This window comes from Sprattus sprattus (assembly GCF_963457725.1).
Source record: "Sprattus sprattus genome assembly, chromosome: 2".
NCBI lineage: Eukaryota > Metazoa > Chordata > Actinopteri > Clupeiformes > Clupeidae > Sprattus > Sprattus sprattus.
The window spans coordinates 35,832,942-35,855,495 of NC_137921.1; the positions used below are offsets into that span (position 1 = coordinate 35,832,942).

The 22,554-nt window shown below is 47.9% G+C and overlaps 1 protein-coding gene across 1 annotated transcript; it reads left to right on the top strand.

Moving 5' to 3' along the window:
• Positions 1–203: 203 nt before the first annotated feature.
• On the top strand, positions 204–21,700 carry nwd1 (NACHT and WD repeat domain containing 1; the record flags this gene model as incomplete). The annotated part of the gene is made up of 19 exons (XM_080859886.1): positions 204–321; positions 723–808; positions 1,773–1,889; positions 2,283–2,634; positions 2,958–4,449; positions 5,251–5,454; positions 6,811–6,970; positions 7,055–7,176; positions 7,542–7,702; positions 8,016–8,213; positions 13,743–13,865; positions 14,288–14,529; positions 14,911–15,103; positions 16,231–16,385; positions 16,827–17,100; positions 17,837–18,003; positions 18,353–18,739; positions 19,076–19,181; positions 21,510–21,700. Coding segments are annotated over 19 exons (4,848 nt in total), but the record flags the coding sequence as incomplete, so codon positions are not given.
• Positions 21,701–22,554: the final 854 nt, after the last annotated feature.

Sequence of the window (22,554 nt, forward strand, 5' to 3'; positions counted from 1 at the left end):
TTGTTTAAAGGACATTAGAACCATAGGGTAGTGCCTGTAGTAGATTGCCTATGAGAAGAACACTTGGTGGTAAGGGGCTCAGGTGTACAGTTATCTGTGTTGTGTGTTTGTGTGTGTGTGTGCCTGCAGTGGAGCTAACAGAAAGGTGAAGCACTCCGGTGAATCTGAGAGAGGGCTGTGTTGTGTTGAGCGGAGCTTGGATCATGAGTGTGGAAGCTCTGAGAGAGGCGCTGGGGCAGGAGGTGCTGAGGGGCCAGTCCCAGACGGGTCCCCAGCCCCACTCCAGCGTGGTGCGAGTCTTCGTCAGCTCCACCTGCTCAGGTAAGACACCACACCTTTAGCCACAAAGTCTGACTCCACCCAGGCCCACCTTGCGACATCCACAGCAGTAATATAAAACTCTTATTCACAAAATTAGATTTCAGCTTTGTAAGTGACATTCAGTATTATATCTCAAAACATTACTGTTTTAGTAGCATGTCACACAATCGTTTTTGTTCTCGTCTGTGATTCATTACGGTGTCATGTTTGACAGATGAGAGAATGCAGAGAGAGTCTGTTTGTTTGAGCAGCAATATGAACCCTTATGAATATGAAACCTATATTTAATCCCATACATATCTCATTATGTGTAAAACATCCCTGATGTTATTGTAGGTAGGTATCATGTGACTCTTATATTCGGTTTCATTTGTGATGAGCTGAGTTTTCCTGGTTGGCAGATATGAGTGCAGAGAGAGGTGTTCTGCTGGAGAGGGCTTATCCTGAGGTTCGGAGCTTCTGCCAGAGCCTGGGCTTGACCTTTGAGGTGAGTGGATTTTACTGTCTCAGGTCCTCTGTGTACCTGTGCAGGTGTATCTGGTCCTCTGTGTACCTGTGCAGGTGTATCTGGTCCTCTATGTACCTGTGCAGGTGTATCTGGTCCTCTGTGTAGCTGTGCAGGTGTATCTGGTCCTCTGTGTGGCGTGTGCCTTTGATGCCTTCCTGTGCAGGGCTGGTTTGCTGACAGAAATGTCTCTGTGTGAGAATGTATTTCAGTGGAAGGTGGGTCTTAGTGTGAAGTCACTCCTATCTACGTGTTCTTACATGGACCTTTTAGATCCCCATTCTGTATCAGTCTAAATGGTCTTTAAGGCTGGGTGAAAGTAACCAAACACTAAGAGATGAATACAATTTTTGACATGGTTAAAAAATATTTTTTACTTCTGGGGAGCTGTGATTTTAATCTGGTCAGCAGAACTTGTGTCCTGTGAAAGGTCAGTGTGTGTGTGAGTGTGTGTGTATGTCTCCTGTGACGTGTCAGTGTGTGTGTGTGTGTGTGTGTGTGTGGATGTCTCCTGCCAAGGGTCTGTGTGTGTGTGTGTGTGTGTGTGTGTGAGGGTGTGTGTGTATGTTTCCTGTGAAGTGTCAGTGTATGTGTGTCTGTGAGGGTGTGTGTGTATGTCTACTGTGAAGGGTCAGTGTGTGTGTGAGGGTGTGTGTATGTCTCCTGTGAAGTGTCAGTGTGTGTTTGTGTGTGTGAGGGTGTGTGTGTATGTATCCTGTGAAGGGTCAGTGTGTGCTTGTGTGTCTGCGTGTCTCCTGTGAAGGGTCAGTGTGTGTGTGTGTGTGTGTGTGTGTGTGTTTATGTCTCCTGTGGAGTGTGTGTGTGTGTGTGTGTGAATTGTCAGTGTGTGTGTGTGTGTGTATGTCTCCTGTCAAGGGTCTGTGTGTGTGTGTGTGAGGGTGTGTGTGTATGTCTCCTGTCAAGGCTTTGTGTGTGTTTCCCTCAGGTGGTGGACTTGCGATGGGGTGTGCGTGACATGGTGGTTGTGGATCACATGGCTGCTGAACTGTGCCTGGAGGAGATTCAGTCCTGCAAGAGGACCTCTGTAGGCCCCACCTTCATTGTGAGTCTGGTCTACAGAAACTTCTAGAACTCCTGTGATCATTCTGTGTTCTGTTCATGGTTCTTCTGGTTGAGTGAGTCTGTCTGACTGCTCTAATGCTGTGGGCATTAAGATTGTAACTGTATGTAGATTCAGGCCCAGAGATGAGTCTCTCTGAAATAGGTCTGGCACCGGTTAAGGGTTTTCAACAAATCTTGCATTTCTGGTGATTTCATTAAGTTCCTTTTTTAAAGCTATTGTGAGGACTAGGATATGCCAAAGGCAATGGTTGGGGAAACTGATATTAGAACAGAAAGAAACCTTGAGCAGAACATCACTGAGAGTGGTCTTGCAGCTGAAGTAACCCAACCGCAGATCTTGCATTGATCTTGTGTGCATTGATGTTCTCCCTAGGCCTTATTGGGGAACCGTTACGGCCTTCGTCCAACCCCTCGTCTCATCTCTGAGCGAGAGTTTGAGCTGCTGGTTGGCAAGCTGTCTGACCTGGACGACATCAAGTTTCTCAACAAATGGTACTGGAAGGATGACAACACTATCCCGCCATCCTACGTCCTTCAGCCAATCACCACACACTTCCCTCACTATGACGAAGCTGTGGCCGAGTGCAAAGACCTGCGTGAAAAGGACGCCCTCTCCTGGCAGTACACAGAGACGCGCATCCTGAGGCTTCTCCGCGGCGCCGCCCTGCTGGCTGAGAAAGCAGGGCAGATAACCTCAGAGCAGAAACACAGATACTTCAAGTCTGGTACAAAAAATATTGGACTATTCCAGTCCAACTTCTCTTCATTTGAGTTACTTTTCCAGCACATGTGAACATGCTGTAATAGTCTCCTCTGGACCAGGCACTAATGATAGCGTAGTTATGGCATAGTAATATTCATAGTAATTATAAAACTTAAAATATTAAATTAAATGCGAATGAAAGACACATAGAATATTAAGGAGGCAATAAGTGGAAACAGACTGTGGTCCTAAAGGTCTCCATGAGTTTCTTTTAAGTTTCTACATAGTCAGTATGTTTCCATTGGTGCCATGTAAGTAAGGAGGCCTTTGTCTCTTCCTCTTCAGTGACGGAGTGGGAGATCGAGCAAGGCCTGCTAGCAACCCAGACCTCCGACAGCACAGCAGTGCTGTTTGTCCGTGACATCCCCAAACTGCGCAAGAAGGAGATGCCCAAGAACCTGGCCCCCTTCACTGACGTCACCGTTGATGGTCTGGTGGACTCGGAGGCCCAGGAGCTCCTCTCCGGCCTGAAGACGCGGCTCTTCTCTGCCTGCGCCTCCTGCACCTCTTGCTCCTCCTGCACCTCCTGCACCTCCTCTCTCCACCAGCACTGCGTGGAGCTCAGCAAGGCCGGTTTCGAGCCCAGCCGCAAGGAGCATGCCCAGTACCTGGACAGCCTGTGCCAGCAGTTTGTCTGCCAGATGAAGGAGAAGATCAGACAGCAAACTGAGGGGGCCTCTCTGGGGGGGTCAGACAGTTGTGGTGCTGGGGAGGGGGAGGGCTGGAGCTGGTTACACCAGGAGATCTGCCACCATGCTCGTGTGTGTATGTGTGAGTGCGCCGTGTTCTGTGGGCGGGAGGGCCTTCTTGGGAAGATCTGTCTGACCATGTGGGAGTCGACGAACAGCAGACACGCCCCGTTGGTACTTTTCGGGCCGGCGGGGGTCGGGAAGACGGCACTTATGTGTAAGCTGGCCCAGGAGATTCGCAGCTTGCTGGACTCACAGGCCGTGGTGGTGCTTAGGCTGCTCGGAACGTCTCCGCTGAGCTCAGACATCGACGTGCTGCTCAGGGGGGTCTGTCTGCAGATCTGCGGGGCGTTTGGTCTGCCGCTGCCCACCTCGTCTGCCGCAAACACCCATGAGGAGCTGGTGCGCTTCTTCCAGCGGACCCTGGAGGAGGTGTCGGGCCGCGGGGAGATGCTCCTGCTGGTCCTTGACTCCCTAGAGCAGCTCTCATCCGCCCACCACGCCCTCAAGCTGCACTGGCTGCCCAAAGACCTCCCGCCAAACGTCCACATCGTGGTGTCGGTTCTCGACACAGGTCCAAGCTATGTGACCTGGACGACATCAAGTTTCTCAACAAATGGTTTTGGAAGGATGACAACACTATCCCGCCATCCTACGTCCTTCAGCCAATCACCACCCACTTCCTCCACTATGACGAAGCTGTGGCAGAGTGCAAAGAGCTGCGTGACAAGGACTCTGCTGGCCAGCTTGCGGGGTTCGGTCGAGGAGCCCGGACACTTCTTTGAGGTGGAGCCACTGACTTGTGAGCAGGGCAGAGCCGTCATGGGGGCGTACCTCAGCGCCGCGGGGCACTGCCTGCAGCCGGAGCAGACGGAGTTGGTGCTCAGAAGCTTCCAGACGAGCGGCAGCCTGCTGCTCCTAAGGGCCACGCTCCACAGCGCCCTCCAGTGGACGTCCTACACGTATGCGTCTGACGTCCAGGTGGGGAGCACCACGCAGGAGGCTGTGGACCTGATCCTGCTGCAGCTCGAGAAGAAGCATGGCGGCCTTCTGGTGGCCAGAGCTTTAGGATACATCGCCTCGTCCAGGTAGGAGCACTGGACCTTACGAGCTCATAGATAGATAGATAGATAGATAAATAGATTGATTGATTGATTGACAGACAGACAGACAGACAGACAGACAGACAGACAGACAGACAGACAGACAGACAGACAGACAGATTGATGGATACTTTATTAATCCCGGGGAAAATTTAGGAACTAGTTTACGAGCTACTAGACTGCTGCACTCTAAACTCCAGGATTACACTCCCTCCCTGACTGTTAAACGACTAAATGTTCATTTATATTTATACAATGGTGTTTGAAAGTTTGCGAGCCTTTTAGAATGTTCTATATTTCTTAAAGAATATGACCTAAAACATCATTAGATTTTTCCGAAGTCCTAAAGTAGATTGTAAGAACTGAATTAGGGTTGCTGTGAGGCTGTATGACCCACGCTCTCCTGAGACTCAGTTGAGGGACAGATGACCGCTATCAGTGTCCTCTCGAATCAGACTGTGACGGATCCCTACTCTTTAAATAAAGCAGGGCGCCCACTCACACCTGATTGTCACAATATTGACTGAAAACACCTCACTGTAATTTCATCTAGTCAAGTGCAAATCCTAGATGTTCACACACTGTTGCCATTCACAGAGAGGGAATCTTGGATCATTCGAATCAGTCAATAAATGACCAAGTACAATACTTTATGTTTTATCTATGTTATCTATCTATCCATGATAATCTGATGATGTTCTAGATCGTATTTATGCCAAATCAAAGGTTTCACAAATTTCCAAGCACCACCGTACAACCCGCCCCCCCCTTCTTTTTGACCTCCAGAGATGGGTTGACGGAGTCTGAGCTGAGGGATGTCCTCTCTCTGGATGACGAGGTGTTGGCTGAGGTCTACCGGCACTGGCTCCCCTCCAGCACCTCCCTGGTCCGCCTGCCCCCCCTCCTGTGGACCCGCCTGAGACACGACCTGGGGGACCTCCTAGTGGAGGTCCAGGCTGGAGGGGTGCACCTGCTCAGCTTCCGGCACAGGTGAGGATTTGGTGACGGATTAACAGGAAGAGCTTAGGGACTGTCTAAGTCACTTAGACTGTAGGGGTGATGCTTTGGCTTCATCTGTTTATGTACTACACTCACCCAGCTGTTTATGTACACATTACACTCACCCAGCTGTTTATGTACACATTACACTCACCCAGCTGTTTATGTACTACACTCACCCAGCTGTTTATGTACTACACTCACCCAGCTGTTTATGTACACATTACACTCACCCAGCTGTTTATGTACTACACTCACCCAGCTGTTTATGTACTACACTCACCCAGCTGTTTATGTACTACACTCACCCAGCTGTTTATGTACACATTACACTCACCCAGCTGTTTATGTACACATTACACTCACCCAGCTGTTTATGTACACATTACACTCACCCAGCTGTTTATGTACACATAACACTCACCCAGCTGTTTATGTACACATAACACTCACCCAGCTGTTTATGTACACATAACACTCACCCAGCTGTTTATGTACACATTACACTCACCCAGCTGTTTATGTACACATTACACTCAACCAGCTGTTTATGTACACATTACACTCACCCAGCTGTTTATGTACACATTACACTCAACCAGCTGTTTATATACACATTAGTCTCCCATCTTTGACTACATCTGTTTATGTACACATTACACTCAACCAGCTTTTCTCTTGGCTATTTGTTGATGACAGCATTTGAATTTATTGTAAACCTGTTTGTCCTCTTCTGTGACTGATGTTCAGACTGGTAGCTGTTAGACTGGTAGCTTTCTATGACTGTCTGGTCTGGTGGTATCTGTACTCTGCTGTTGATGGACAGGTTTGCGTTACCTCACCTCCCCTCCCATCCCCTCACCCCCCCCCTCACCCTCCCTCACCTCCCCTCTGTGTCCCCTCACCCCCCCCTCCCCTCCCATCCCCTCACCACCCCTCTCCTCCCCTCTCCTCCCCTCACCTCCCCTCACCACCCCTCTGTGTCCCCTCACCTCACCTCCCCTCTGTGTCCCCTCACCTCCCCTCTGTGTCCCCTCACCTCCCCTCACCTCACCTCCCCTCTCCTCCCCTCACCCCCCCTCACCTCCCCTCCCCTACCCTCTGTGTCCCCTCACCTCTGTGTCCCCTCCCCTCACCTCTGTGTCCCCTCACCTCCCCTCTGTGTCCCCTCCCCTCACCTCCCCTCTGTGTCCCCTCCCCTCACCTCCCCTCTGTGTCCCCTCACCTCCCCTCTGTGTCCCCTCACCTCCCCTCACCTCTGTGTCCCCTCACCTCCCCTCTGTGTCCCCTCACCTCCCCTCCCCTCACCTCCCGTCACCTCACCTCCCCTCTGTGTCCCCTCCTCAGGCAGCTGGGTGAGCGGGTGAAGGAGCGGTACCTGTGCGGGGAGCAGAGGGCTCAGAGGCACGGGGTCCTGGCTGAGTACTTCCAGGGCCTCTGGAGCGACGGCAAGCTGAAGCCCCTCCAGTTACCTCCCCTCCACACCAAACTGGATGCAGACAGGAAGGTGAGTAATGAGCAAACAACCCCTGTCCTCGAAATCTAACTCTGTGCTGACCCTGGTAACCTCTGACCTCTGTGTGACCCCTAGGTTCCCTCTCAGCCTCTCTGGTTCGTTGAGGGCGTGGCTAACCTCAGGAAGTTGAGCGAGCTGCCCTATCATCTCCTTCATGCTGACCAGTGGGACGAACTCTGTCAGGTTACCATTGGTACGTGAAGAACATGACGACTGCTTCATTTTCACTTTTTCATTGATCTCAGGTTTTATAGGAAAAAAACTGCCTCCTTCTTAAATGTCTACTGTGGAATGTTTGAAATAGTGGAACATTTTTGTTCAGGGACCACTACTGTACAGTGCAGTGCAGTCATCGTCCATGTGCAGTCATCGTCCGTGTGGCTTACAGTGCAGTACAGTCACCGTCAATGTGGCTATAAAGGCCAGGCCTAGTCTGTGCTGTGATATACGGTAGATATGAATGTATAGCTCTGACTGAGAGGTGTTTGTGTTGTGTATGTGCACGTGTGTGTGTGTGTGTGTGTGTGTGTGTGTGTGGTGTGTGTTGACCCTCTGCAGGCAGTAAGGAGTGGCTGTTTTGTAAGACCCTGAGCTGTGGCGTGTCCAGTGTAATCCAGGACCTGGCCCTGTGCACTACCCTTTATGAGTGCCCAGAGATACAGCTGATCCAGGACGCCTTCATCCTCATCAAACCCACCCTGGACTTCATAGACGGACGCGTCGGTCAGTTCACAGCGGTTCAGGCTCTGGGCTCTGTAAAGCACGTAGAGACAATTTAAGTGTTATTGGCGCTATATAGATAACACTTGATGCACCCCCCCAGTATCTACTACTTCTGGCTGTAGTCACTCTTCAGTCTGCTAAAGACCCCCCCCCAAACACACACACATACACTCACTCACTCACTCACTCACGCACTCACACACTCACACACACACACACACACCCACTCACTCACACACACACACACACACACACACACACACACACACTCACTCACTCGCTCACACACTCTCTGTTTGTTCTGTTTCCACAGAGCCTTCCCTGCTGTACACAGAGCTCTTTGCCAGGCTCCACCCCTTCGCCGAGACGTTCCCTTCTCTGATTGGCCACCTGTGCTCTCAGTGTCATGATTGGTTCGCCTCCTGTCCTGACCCTGTCCTCGTCCCCAAGAGCTCCTTCCTGCCCTCTCCTGGGGGAGCGCTGAAGGCGACCCTCACAGGCTTTAAGGAAGGCAAGAGTCACTTCCCTGCTGATGTTTCAGAGTAGTTTTACTCAGGAGAATTCATGCCTACATGTATAATTGATCAAAAAGTCCTTCATCTCACGAGATGTTTTACTCATGACCTTAGTTTCTTAGTCTGTACGGATCTCAGATATCCAATATTCAGTGCAGATATTCATGAGATTTAAATGAAAATAAACTGACTGCTTTTGATGGATCAGCGCATATTGGAGCAGCTTCTCAGAGGGCAACTCAAGTGTAGCAGTAGTAAGTTGGTGTGTAGGTAGTTTCATTAACGTGAATGTTTTACCCATGAGTGAGATCTAATGGAGTGTGTTGAGTGAGTCTGGAGTGTGTTGAGTGATTGTATGTGTTGAGTGCGGTCTGATGGAGAGTGTTGAGTGCGGTCTGATGGAGTGTTTTGAGTGAGGTCTGATGGAGTGTGTTGAGTGAGGTCTGATGGAGTGTGTTGAGTGAGGTCTGATGGAGTGTGTTAAGTGAGGTCTGATGGAGTGTGTTGAGTGAGGTCTGATGGAGTGTGTTGAGTGAGGTCTGATGGAGTGTGTTAAGTGAGGTCTGATGGAGTGTGTTAAGTGAGGTCTGATGGAGTGTGTTGAGTGAGGTCTGATAGAGTGTGTTAAGTAGGGTTGGGTACCGAGAACCGTTACCAATATGGCACAGGGACTATACAACCGGTCCGGTACCTACCCGGACCGAAATGTCACGCAGATTTCGGTGCTTCCTTTCGGTGCCTGAGCCGATTGAAATGAATAACAGCAACAAATCATGCAGCTAAATGAACAAAACTTACGTAAAATGTTGTCTTATAAACAGGAATTATTTCAGGCTGCAACATGAAACACGGAGGCTGCTTCCAAAACAGTAGAAAACTAGCGATAGCTAACTAGCAGTAACGTGAGTGGCGTATGTATGTATGAGTATGATCTGTATGGATTATATTTTATTTTGTTGCCAGGCATATTTCGTGGGTCACATTTAAAACTGCTCCATCTCCCAATGTTAACTTTGTTCTTTGGCGCTCACGCTCATTGGTGTTTTCATAGCAACAGTCTTATGACAGTGAAGCAGGCAGCATTTAACAGCGCAAGCACAAACAGAGCTCGCCATCAAACTTTTAACAGAGAAAATAGCGAAATGTAAACGGGCAAAAGTGTGGCTGTATTTTGCACAAAAAGATTCAAACACTGCGACGTGCAGCAAATGCAACAAAACAATTGCGTGTAAACAATTGACCGTTCGCTATTTTCTCTGTTACAAGGTTGATGGCGAGCTTTGTTTGTGCTTGCGCTTTTAACCCTTCCAACACTAAGGTGCCCCGTGGGGCACTTGGTGGTATTTTTATTAATACAATTAAAAATCTCTGCGAGTTTTTGTCCTACAAACATAAAACTAACACCCACAGCAACCTTGAACCCTTCACTTTTTAAATATATACAGTTTGAAACTAAAGTGTAAATAATCACTTTGTAAGGAGAGTATAACTTATCCTTTGCACATTTCAGCCTCTGAGTGAGGTTTTGACCCTCCCATTAGCAAAGGACAACCATTCATATGATAAGGGCAGGGGCGGACTGGGACAAAAAATCGGCCCGGGCATTTTGAACCAGACCGGCCCACTAAATTCGATAACACACCTTTTTAATCTCGAATGTCTACACCAACCAGGCTTATAGCTAGCAGGGCGTCTGCCCTATAGTCTACTAAAAAATAAGAAGAAACGGGACGCCCTACTTTTAGGCAGGACGGCCTAAAGACGCCATATTTTTCTCCCGTTTTACCTGTTAACTTCGCTGAATGTGATCAAAATTCACCGTTTCAGTCGCTTCAGTGCTTAACGAAGTCTAGAATCATACATATGACCTGCCAATTAGAAAATACAAATAGCATTGCTGTATTTCCGCTACAACAACGTTACATCATGATTCCAACGAAACATTGATTCACGGGCTCGCAGAAGCTCCAGAAGACAGCTGTCTCACCGCACGTCACTGAACCTACTACTGTATGAGTTCAACAAGAGTTTGTGTGTTAAGGTGGTGGTCTTAATTAATCTAAATGCAATACACATCATACACTTTAAAACTTTGTTCAGAATACGGAGGTATAAGATCGGTCGATATTTTCCATGAAAATAGCGACTGAAGAACCCCCTGTTCTCGTCTCCGAGAGGACAGGCTGTATTGCTCCCTTTTCTAGAAGGGAGTCTATTTCCTCCTGTAGGAAACGCGCTTGATGAGGTGGCATTAACGTTTGAACTACGCCCCTGAACTTCGGGGGGGGACGGGAAAACTGGAGCGTATAACGGGCTATCATAATTCGGTATCTGGACAAATTGGCATATTTTCGGAATACCAGGGTTTGGGAATACTGGGCTTTCGGAACAATTGACATGGCACCGCGCACCACTCAAACACACAACATAGAGTGTAGGCTAACGGCTGGCTGTTTCAGAGTACAGTAGGCTGAGGGCTAGCAACAGCTACAGACTTGTCTTGTATTTACAATGCAAACGAACTTGGCCATAGAACATAGTTTCTAAGTCAAACATATTTTAGAGACGTTTTAATTCATGATCAGTAAGCTTACCGTAGGTCGTTGTATCGTATCTCCCTGGCTGTAGCCACCAGCACTGTCATCCACGGGAGCTGATGGCAAAATTTTGGCTAAAGGTAGAAGGTGTTAGCTGATATGATTGGACGAGACCCTAGTCACTCAAGAAGACGGCCAATGGGCCGCAGACTAGCGTGCGCGTGTCAAGCAAGTCAAGGCCATGGGCCACGCTGTTTACCGTCCTAATGCATTATGTAGGCAGGTCCAAATCGAAAGGGGTTTGTGTTGGGTCAGCCCAGGGGATGTGATTGGGCCAGCCCAGTGTCAGTAGGGCCGCTGATGAACTACTTTCGTGGGCCAGCCGGTCAGACCATTATATGGGGAAAAAAATAAAAAATTAAAATTCGGGACCATCGGCCCATATTGCACCCCGGCCCAGCGGGCAAACGCCCGGTATGCCCGATGGCCAGTCCGTCCCTGGATAAGGGGATGGTAATTCAGTGATCACCATTGGTTCATGATGTGTCAAGAAAACCTGTAGGGGGTAGAGGGCCACAAAGACATTCCAGGGCCATTAAGTCATGGCCATTGTCTTTTGACCAAGATGTCCCAGAATGTTCACACCTTTCTCATCAATATGCATAGTGGTCTAGGTGAAGAAAAGTGTCACTTTCTATATAACTTATAATTACTATTGAAACCACACACACTTTCTGAATGCTAAACTGACCTGTGTGGAGCAAACACCTATGTTTACAAGGTTCAGAGTAAAAAAGAAAACTTCCAAAATATTAACAATCTGTTTTTGTAAAAAGTCTGAGCACCTCTAAAACTAGATTTCATTTTAGTGTCTTTAGATTTCATTTTAATAAAAAACTTGTTTTACTACATTCCTTTTACTTTCTTTTTTTTGCTGAGGTGTTCTCGAATATAATCATAAATGCCACTTTGGCATCATGGTTTTTAGTTAGGTGAAATATTCAAAAATATCAGGCATGGCAGAATACTTAACAGAGTCAAAAAAGGCCTTTGTGTTGGAAGTGTTAAATTCTGCCTGCTTCACTGTCATAAGACTGTTGCTATGAAACCACCAATGAGCGTGAGAGCCACAGGACAAAATTAACATTGGGAGATGGGGCACTTTTAAATGTGAACCACAAAATATGCCTTGCAACAAAATAAAATATAATTCATGCAAGATTAACTATAAACAAGATAGAAAAGATAGCTAGGTATAAACAAATCAGAAAGTTGTGAAATTTCATGAAATAAATGCAAACTAAATAATACATGTTTTGACTCCAAAGGCTAATATGCTCATAAGTTTGAAGCTGTAGTCTGTAAAGAGTGTGTGTGTGTGTGTTTTGTATTAATTTATATTTATTTAAGCATACTATAAACTGTTGTTAACAGTTAATATAATATTCATAGTTTGAAGCTGTAGTTTGAAGCCAAGTATTTTGTATGTATTTATATTCATAGTATACTTTAAACAGTTAATATATTGTTCAATTTGAAGAAAAAAATTGGCCTTGGCAATACAAAAAGCCTTTCTTTAATGTTGTCAATCCTCGTTGGGCTGTGTGTTTTTTTTTTTTTTAAGTATCGGTTCAGGCACCGGTATCGTTTTAAAAGTATCGGTTAAGTACCGGTATCGGAAAAAACCCGAACGATACCCATCCCTAGTGTTAAGTGAGTGTGTTGACTGAGGTCTGATGGAGTGTGTTGAGTGAGGTCTGATGGAGTGTGTTAAGTGAGGTCTGATGGAGTGTGTTGAGTGAGGTCTGATGGAGTGTGTTAAGTGAGGTCTGATGGAGTGTTTTGAGTGAGGTCTGATGGAGTGTGTTAAGTGAGTGTGTTGAGTGAGGTTTGATGGAGTGTGTTGAGTGAGGTCTGATGGAGTGTGTTAAGTGAGGTCTGATGGAGTGTTTTGAGTGGGTGTGTTGAGTTATATCTGATGGAGTGTGTTAAGTGAGTGTGTTGAGTGAGGTCTGATGGAGTGTGTTGAGTGGGTGTGTTGAGTGAGGTCTGATGGAGTGTGTTGAGTGAGGTCTGATGGAGTGTGTTGAGTGAGGTCTGATGGAGTGTGTTAAGTGGGTGTGTTGAGTGAGGTCTGATGGAGTGTGTTAAGTGAGTGTGTTGAGTGAGGTCTGATGGAGTGTGTTAAGTGAGTGTGTTGAGTGAGGTCTGATGGAGTGTGTTGAGTGAGGTCTGATGGAGTGTGTTAAGTGAGTGTGTTGAGTGAGGTCTGATGGAGTGTGTTAAGTGAGTGTGTTGAGTGAGGTCTGATGGAGTGTGTTGAGTGAGGTCTGATGGAGTGTGTTAAGTGAGTGTGTTGAGTGAGGTCTGATGGAGTGTGTTAAGTGAGTGTGTTGAGTGAGGTCTGATGGAGTGTGTTGAGTGAGGTCTGATGGAGTGTGTTAAGTGAGTGTGTTGAGTGAGGTCTGATGGAGTGTGTTAAGTGAGTGTGTTGAGTGAGGTCTGATGGAGTGTGTTAAGTGAGTGTGTTGAGTGAGGTCTGATGGAGTGTGTTGAGTGAGGTCTGATGGAGTGTGTTAAGTGAGTGTGTTGAGTGAGGTCTGATGGAGTGTGTTAAGTGAGTGTGTTGAGTGAGGTCTGATGGAGTGTGTTGAGTGAGGTCTGATGGAGTGTGTTAAGTGAGTGTGTTGAGTGAGGTCTGATGGAGTGTGTTAAGTGAGTGTGTTGAGTGAGGTCTGATGGAGTGTGTTGAGTGAGGTCTGATGGAGTGTGTTAAGTGAGTGTGTTGAGTGAGGTCTGATGGAGTGTGTTAAGTGAGTGTGTTGAGTGAGGTCTGATGGAGTGTGTTGAGTGAGGTCTGATGGAGTGTGTTGAGTGAGGTCTGTATGAGTGTGTTGAGCGAGGTCTGATTGAGTGTGTTGAGTGAGGTCTGATGGAGTGTGTTGAGGCTGAAGGAGTGTGTTGAGGCTGATGGCCCTGTGTGTGTAGGGGTCACAGCACTGGACGTGTGCTCCGCTAAGGATCTGTTGGTGGCGGGCTCGGAGGATGGGCTGCTAATCGCCTGGAACATGAGAGATCTTGAAGTCGTTTGCACAATCGTCGCACACACAGGTGAGTGTGAGTGAAGTCGTTCTCACAATCGTCACACACACAGGTGAGTTTGAGTGAAGTCGTTCTCACAATCGTCGCACACACAGGTGAGTGTGAGTGAAGTCGTTCGCACAATCGTTGTTCACACAGGTGAGTTTGAGTGAAGTCGTTCCCACAATCGTCGCACACACATGTGAGTATGAGTGAAGTCCTGAACGGGAATATCATGTGGCTTAAGACTCAAGCAACCAAGTCATGAAATGGACCAAATTCCTCTCACTTGAGGCCTTAAGTGTTACTGAAGAGTGTGTGTGTGTGTGTGTGTGTGTGTGTGTGTGTGTGTGTGTGTGTGTGTGTGTGTGTGTGTGTGTGTGTGTGTGTGTGTGTGTGTGTGTGTGTGTGTGTGTGTGTGTGTGTGTGTGTGTGCGTGTGTGTGTCTACAGGCTCAGTCCTGGCACTGCGAGTGGTGTGTGGAGCCAGTCGTTGTCTGTCCTGTGGGGGTGATGGGACTCTGAGGTGCTGGAGCCTGAGGACGGGCAGGCAGCTCTACTGCATCCAGGAGGCCGTCAGCCTCAGCCCAGAGGTCACAGGGTCGCTGGGGCACGAGGTCACAGGGTCACAGCACACTGCCCTCTGCTGTGTGGTGAAGGAGAGTGCTGCGGTCTTCACACAGGCACCGGGACAAGTATGACACTTACCCACAATGCTACTCTTCAGCTCACAGTCTATGCTGGGTGTTAAGGAGCTCACCTTGTATTTGCTGTGCAGAACCCTTATGGTGACCATAGTCCTTCTGTGCAGAACCCTTACGGTTACCATAGTCCTTCTGTGCAGAACCCTTACGGTTACCATGGTCATTCTCTTGGCAAACATATTTATGGAACACAAACCAAGAACTTCTTGGCAAGCATTCTTTTCTCTGTACGACCTTTAGCTTTGAGAAATAATCCATGGGAAATAGTTTAACACTGCTGAGAAAAGGGGTGATGTTTGGATGCAGGGGCCTCTACTTATATGACAGAAAATTAGCTGTGTATAAACTAGTGCCCTTCTCCCTGCTCTGCAGTGTGTGAAAGCCTGGCACCTGGAGACGGGCGAGGCCCTCTATGACGTGGGCCCCCCAGGACAGGCGGCCATGTTGGGGACGCTCGGTGGCTCCGTGTGTGTCCTGTCTGACGGAGACCTGCTCACCTTCTATAAGGCGTCTACAGGGCTGGAGAAAATGCAGATGCACCTGAGCAGCCACACACACACCCTCAGTCCCCCACACACACACAGCCTCAGCCTCACCTGTGCCCTTCACCTGCCTAGGCAGGACAAGCTGCTCCTGGCCTCCAGAGAGGGTATCCTCTTCCAGGTGAGCAGACTATGCTAACGGTAAAGGGAATCATTGTTTCGTTTTCCAGCCAAAAGGGGAATGTCTGTCACTTCAATACACTTTCACAAACCACTAATTCAAAATCTGACCACATTTATTTTTGAAATAAAAATGTAACTCTTTGTGGCCTTTTTCTCATGATGAATGCTGCATTGTGTAGTTTTAAGTTTGCCAGTTAATCTTCCTCTTTGTAAGGTTTCTAACACCGGGAGGGAGCCGCTGCTATTCACTGAGCTCCCTGGCCCTGTGTCGTTCCTCTCTGCGTCTGAAGATGAGAAGACTCTCTTAGCAGGTTCACCGTCATCCATACTTTAATATCCCAACACACCATTATTATTAACCCTCACACACCTAACACACACACACACACACACACACACACACACACACACACACCATTATTAGTATTAACCCTCACACTGTTGTGCTCGAACCTCAACACACCATCATTATTGACCCTAACACTGTTGTGCTCAAACTCCAACATACCTTCATTATTAACCCTCACACACAAACACACACACACACACACACACACACCATTATTAGTATTAACCCTCACACTGTTGTGCTCGAACCTCAACACACCATCATTATTGACCCTAACACTGTTGTGCTCAAACTCCAACATACCTTCATTATTAACCCTCACACACAAACACACACACACACACACACACACACAGACACACACACACACACACACACACACACACACACACACACACTCATTATTAACCCTCACACTGTTGTGTTCATTAACCCTCACACTGTTGTGTTCATTAACCCTCACACTGTTGTGTTTATTAACCCTCACACTGTTGTGTTCATTAACCCTCACACTGTTGTGTTCATTAACCCTCACACTGTTGTGTTCATTAACCCTCACACTGTTGTGTTCATTAACCCTCACACTGTTGTGTTCATTAACCCTCACACTGTTGTGTTCATTAACCCTCACACTGTTGTGTTCATTAACCCTCACACTGTTGTGCTCTGTGGTTGCAGGCTGTGAGAGGGTGTTGGTGGTGCTGCAGGTCCAGGTGCAGCCAAGCCTCCTGCACAGGCAGCTGGATCTCCCTCATGATGTCGTGGTACTGACTGCAGCAGCCTCCAGCCAGGCTGGTGTGGCCATCAGTGGAGCAGAGGACCAGCTCATCAGGGTGAGGACTCATGGAGACACACGAGTGGGACAGTGTCTTAAAGGGACACACGAGTGGGACAGTGTCTTAAAGAGACAGACGAGTGGGACAGTGTCTTAAGGAGACACACGAAAGGGGCCAGTCTCATTTGCTGAACGCAGGGGGCACCCAGCACAAATGTTCCTGTGTTTCTGATGTTTCTGATTGGTTGCCACTTTTGTAATGTGTTGATGGAAAAAGAAAAGAAAACGACCTGTATGACCAAACATCAATAAATCCAGAAAGATCTGAAGGTTCAATTGTTTCTTTCTCCCACATTCAGGTACAACTGTACAATAGAATAGTTGCTTTTTGAAATCAACTCTAATTTCCCCTGGTTACCTTGTTTCCCCTGGTTACCTTGGTCAGAATGCATTGTCACCAGGTGTCTGGTAATGACATGAGGCTGTTCTGGTTCTGCAGGTGTGGTGTTTGTCCTCCGGTAAACTCCTGGACACCTTCCATGGCCTGGGCTCCAGTGTGACATCACTGGCTGTCTTTCAGCAGATGGTCGTCTCCGCCTCCACCTGCTCAGGCCACCTGAAAGTCTGGCAGTTGAACTCTGACCCCAAGAACAGAACCGAGACCTCCGTTCCTGGTAACTGCGCTCTGGTCACCCTCTCCAAAGATGGACAGACGGCCTTCTTCGTCAAGCACGGCGGCAGGAAGGAGATCTTCACTTGGGACTGTACCACAGGTAAGAGCTCCACAGCACCCAGTGTCTGAACCATACCTCTCTGCCTCTCTGCCTCTCTGCCTCTCTGTCTAACTGTCTCTCTGCCTCTCTGTCTCTCTGTCTCTCTGTCTAACTGCCTCTCTGTCTCTGCCTCTCTGTCTCTCTGTCTAACTGCCTCTCTGTCTCTGCCTCTCTGTCTCTCTGTCTCACTACCTCTCTGTCTCTCTGATTCTCTATCTCTCTGCCTCTCTGCCTCTCTGCCTCTCTGCCTCTCTGTCTCTCTGCCTCTCTGTCTTACTGCCTCTCTGTCTCTCTGCCTCTCTGTCTCTCTGTCTCACTACCTCTCTGTCTCTCTGTCTCTCTGACTCTCTATATCTCTGTCTCACTACCTCTCTGTCTCTCTGTCTCTCTATATCTCTGTCTCACTACCTCTCTGTCTTACTGTCTCTCTGCCTCTCTGTCTAACTGTCTAACTGTCTCACTGCCTCTCTGTCTCTCCTCCTCTCTGTCTAACTGCCTCTCTGTCTCTCTGCCTCACTGCCTCATTCAGTTTAGCCACTTGGGTAGTTAGCAGCGCCTCTGTTGTTAAACACTAACTCAACCAAGCGCAACTCAGTCAACCTTTAATCAGCATTGGAAGTTATTTTGAAAGGACATACAGACAAACTCTCTCTCTCTCTCTCTTTGGTACAACTCCTTATATCTGTCTTTATATAAACCACAGCCTGCTTTAACAGTGAGCTCTGATTTTCCTCAGGCACATCTGCGGACGCCATGGACGCATCTGCGGAAGTGTGCTGTGTGGAGCTGGCCCAGACCAAGCAGCTGCTCTTCTGTGGCCTGAGGACTGGCACAGTCATGATCTACCCCTTAGACTTCCCTCAGGAAACCCTGTGTATCCCTCCGCTGAAGGACATGCCCCAGGTAAACAACCCCCCCTTCAGAACTTTTACATTTTCCTGAAATTAGCTTCAGCAACTGGGTTCATCTCTACTCTCCTCTTTGTGCTTCACTTGTTCTAGTGTGTGTTTTAGTTAACTAGTGTGTGTTTCAGTTAACTTGTGTGTGTTTTAGTTAACTAGTGTGTGTTCTAGTATGTGTTTTAGTTAACTAGTGTGTGTTCTAGTATGTGTTTTGGTAAACTAGTATGTGTTCTAGCATGTGTTCTAGTAAACTACGTAGTGTGTGTTCTAGTTAATTAGTATGTGTTTAGTAAACTAGGAAGTGTGCTCTTTTAAGTGTAAATGTCTAAAGTGATGTCCCCTTGCCTCAGGTTCAGTTCCTGACTATCAGTCCTCGTGAGGAGCGCATGGCGGTGGCCTATGACGACGCTGTGTGTCTGTTTGAGATCACGGCGCGGGACAGCTTCCCGTGCGTTGAGGGGCCGTTTGAGCGCTTCCCTCTGACGCTGCTGGGGTCGCCGCTCTCCTGCATGGCGCTTCTGCCCGACTGCAGGCTGCTGTGCGGGGGGGACGGGGGCGAGGTGACGCTCTACGACTTTAAGAGCGCCTCGGCCACGCCTCTGGAGCCCCATGGGGCCCGCGTCACCTGTGTGGCCCTCAGCCACTGGAGCGGCCAGGCCCTTGTTGGCTCCCAGGACTGCGTGCAGAGACTCTGGAGCCTCTCGCCTCCGCTGCTGGACCACACCATGGAGTGCGAGGTCAGACTCTTGGACTTACATCGGCTCATTTGGCAGATGCTTTCACACACGTGCACAAGAGTATTTTGCAAGATGGAGGGATATTTAAGAATGTTTTTAAGTGCCACATAGCCACAGTTCAGTGCCAACTGCTGTTAGAGCAGAGGTGATAAGAATAAGGATGTTTCTGAGATGCTGGTGAAATACGAGGCTTTCTGTTAATGTTGCAGCTCAAATGTTCATCTGTTGTGAGTATGTATACTGGGACTGTCCTGTTAGCCACTTATGTTTACTTAACATAAATATGTTCATATTTAAGGTATAATATATTAATGCCGCCGACTTTTGTCCACACAGGGTTTTTTCTTTGAAGGGGTGCTGTGCGCTGCATTCTCTGTGAACGACCAGTACGTGTTCACAGGATCCCAGGACAAAACCATTAAAGTGTGGGACGTGGCCAGCGGTAAGCTCTCTTCTGATCGTGCTCTCTGCTCTCTGTCCCCACCTGCTGGATGCTATCCCTATGTGTGGTGTGGTGGGACAGGTCATCAATTCAAATTCAAAGTACTTTATTTTTCCGTTAGGAACTTCGGATGTGGAGGAGCAGCAGGGTGTGTCCATACCCGACAATACATAAAACAAACACACACGCACACACAGAAACACACAAGCACACACACACACACACACACACACACACTCACACACACGCACACCATCAGCCCACACTAGACATAAGGCAGATAATAATGGCAGATTATAATAATAAACCTTGCTGAGCCTGGTGAATAAATAAGTTAATACCTCCACAGTGGAGGGACAATAAATAATGATTAAAAGAGAGTCCAGGTGTTCAAAAGAGAGAGAACACCGTTCAAGCAGGGGGTTCAGCCATTTAACAGTCTAATAGATGCTGGGACAAAGCTTGACAGGGCTCTATTTGTCCTTAGTGTAGGTGCTCTGTATCTGTGGCCTGAGAGTAGGAGGCAATACTGAGTGTGTAGAGTGTGTGTGATGTCCAAGGTGATTTGTTTTGCTTTTTGCTTAGTCCTTTTGTTGTATATGCTGATGAGTGATTCCTGCTGTTGTCCAATTATTTTGCTGCTCAGTTTGATGATTCTGTTTAGTGGGTTCCTATGGACGTTGGACAGCGCTCCAAACCAGGAAGTGATGTTGAAGGTGATTATGGATTCAATGAAACATCTGTAGAATGCAGTCAGAACGGATTGGTGGACCTGGAGTTTGAGGAGTTTGCGAAGGAAAAAGAGACGCTGCTGACACTTGGAGTAGATGGTATCGGTATTTGTTTTGAAGTTGAGTTTGTGGTCAATTATTGTTCCAAGATATTTGTATGTGTCAACCCTTTCTATCGGCTGGTTATTGACAGTCAGAGTGGGAAAGGTGGAGGGGGACTTTCTGAAGTCTATTATTAGTTCTTTTGTTTTGGTGGTATTGAGATCAAGGCAGTTCCGGCCACACCAGTCTGAAAAAGTGGCCAGCTCAGACTGTAACTGATCGGATGAGTTGGTGGAGTCCATGATGACAGTGTCGTCAGAGTACTTTATGTATGTAATGTCTGGGTTTGTGCTTCTGCAGTCGTTGGTGTAGAGAGTGTAAAGAACTGGTGAGATGACAGAGCCCTGTGGAGCACCTGTAGAGATCCTTCTGGATGAGCTGAGGTGGCCATTAACTCTCACTCTCTGGTGTCTGTCTGTCAGGAATGAGAGCACCCAGAGTATGAGGTGGGGATTGACCTCCATCTGGAGAAGATGTTGTCCCATTAGATGGGGTTGCACAGTGTTAAAGGCACTCGAGAAGTCTATGAACACCAGGCGTACAAGTGACTTGGGCTTGTCAAGGTGGGCATAGGCTCCATGCAGTAGCGTCAGTGTGGCGTCATCTACCCCTCTGTGACGTTTGTACGCAAACTGAATCGGGTCAACGTGCTTACTGACCTCCGCCTGTAGCTGTGTGATCATTAACCTCTCAAAGCCTTTCATGACCAGGGATGTTAGGGCCACAGGTCGGTAGTGGGTTCACTCTTTTTAGGCACAGGGCATATGATGGAAGATTTCCAGACTGAGGGGATAGAGTGTTCAGCCAATGAGCGGTTAAAGAGGTGGCAGTAGACACCAGCAAGCTGGTTGCTGCAGGCCTTCAGGAGGCGGCCACAGATCTGGTCTGGCCCTGGTGCTTTGTTTGGCCTTGTCCTTCTCAACACCAGCTCAACCTCCACCTGCTGCAGCTGCCTATTTACGTAGAGTACATCAGTAAGGTTGTCTCCATACATTCAGACTCAACTAGGAGAACAGGTTTAATACCACATTTATTTCTTTGCTTTACCATATGTCTCCATTAGCTGTGCCCATTGAACTGGTTGCTGTGTGGTTGGACTTGTGTAATTAATCATCATCATAAGACAGGTTGTTCCTCTGTAAATTATATTACGTCATAAGTATAACTGATTATCATTGTGTAATGAACAGCTCTGTCTGCCGTATCACTGTTAACCAGTATAACTGAATATCACTGTGATTATCACTGTGAACCAGTTAAACTGATCACTGTAAACCAGTTTAACTGATCATTATAAACCAGTATAACTGATTATCACTGTAAACAAGTATAACTGATCGCTGTGAACCAGTTCAACTGATCACTGTAAAGCAGTATAACTGATCACTGTAAACCAGTATAACTGATTATCACTGTGTAACCAACAGCTCTGTCTTGCGTGTCTGTGACTGTGATCCGGTTTGACTGATGATCATTGGCGTGTTGTGTGACGCAGGGAAGCTGCTCTATGTGCAGTATGTCTACTCCCCCATCATCAAGATGGTGGCTCACAAGGACGGACTGGTGGCTGTCTCTCAGCTCGGCCATTTCATCAAGGAAGGGTTCCGCTGTCCTGCCGAGCTCCGTCCCGGGTTCAACCCGCTGCAGAACTTACAGGCCAAGTTCCGGGTCACGTCGCGAGAGAAGCAACTAGACCCTCATCACGCCGTCCCCAAAGACCCCCAGGTCTACAACCCAACAAACGTCAACTTTATGTCCATGTTCAAAGCCAAGCCCTCCAACACCTGTGTGCTGCTGTAGCAGAGCTCCTGTGTCTTGCTGTAGCAGAGCTCCTGTGTCTTGCTGTAGCAGATCTCCTGTGTCTTGCTGTAGCAGAGCTCCTGTGTCCTGCTGTAGCAGAGCTCCTGTGTCTTGCTGTAGCAGAGCTCCTGTGTCCTGCTGTAGCAGAGCTCCTGTGTCTTGCTGTAGCAGATCTCCTGTGTCCTGCTGTAGCAGAGCTCCTGTGTCTTGCTGTAGCAGATCTCCTGTGTCTTGCTGTAGCAGAGCTCCTGTGTCCTGCTGTAGCAGAGCTCCTGTGTCTTGCTGTAGCAGAGCTCCTGTGTCCTGCTGTAGCAGAGCTCCTGTGTCTTGCTGTAGCAGAGCTCCTGTGTCTTGCTGTAGCAGATCTCCTGTGTCCTGCTGTAGCAGTGCTCACACAGTTGGCTCCAGGAAAACACAAATCAGTCAAATGAGAGGAATATCTGTCTACCACAACTAATCAGAAAAGTTGAAACAGATTCCGACACAGACTTGTGGAATGTGTTTTCACATATTGCTCAGTAATATTTATTGCCATTAACATTCACACTCTTACTCACACACACTTGCTAAGCTTAGTACAAGTGCTTTTTGTAGCAACAAATATGGCGGGCATTTAAATACATATTACAGAGAGAGTGCTGTGTTCGAGATAGATTAGCGCTTTGGTTTGTAAACAGCAATGACAGACGGATCTGACAGCTATGCAGCTTTCATATAGTGTGTGTAAAATGGCCTTTAGC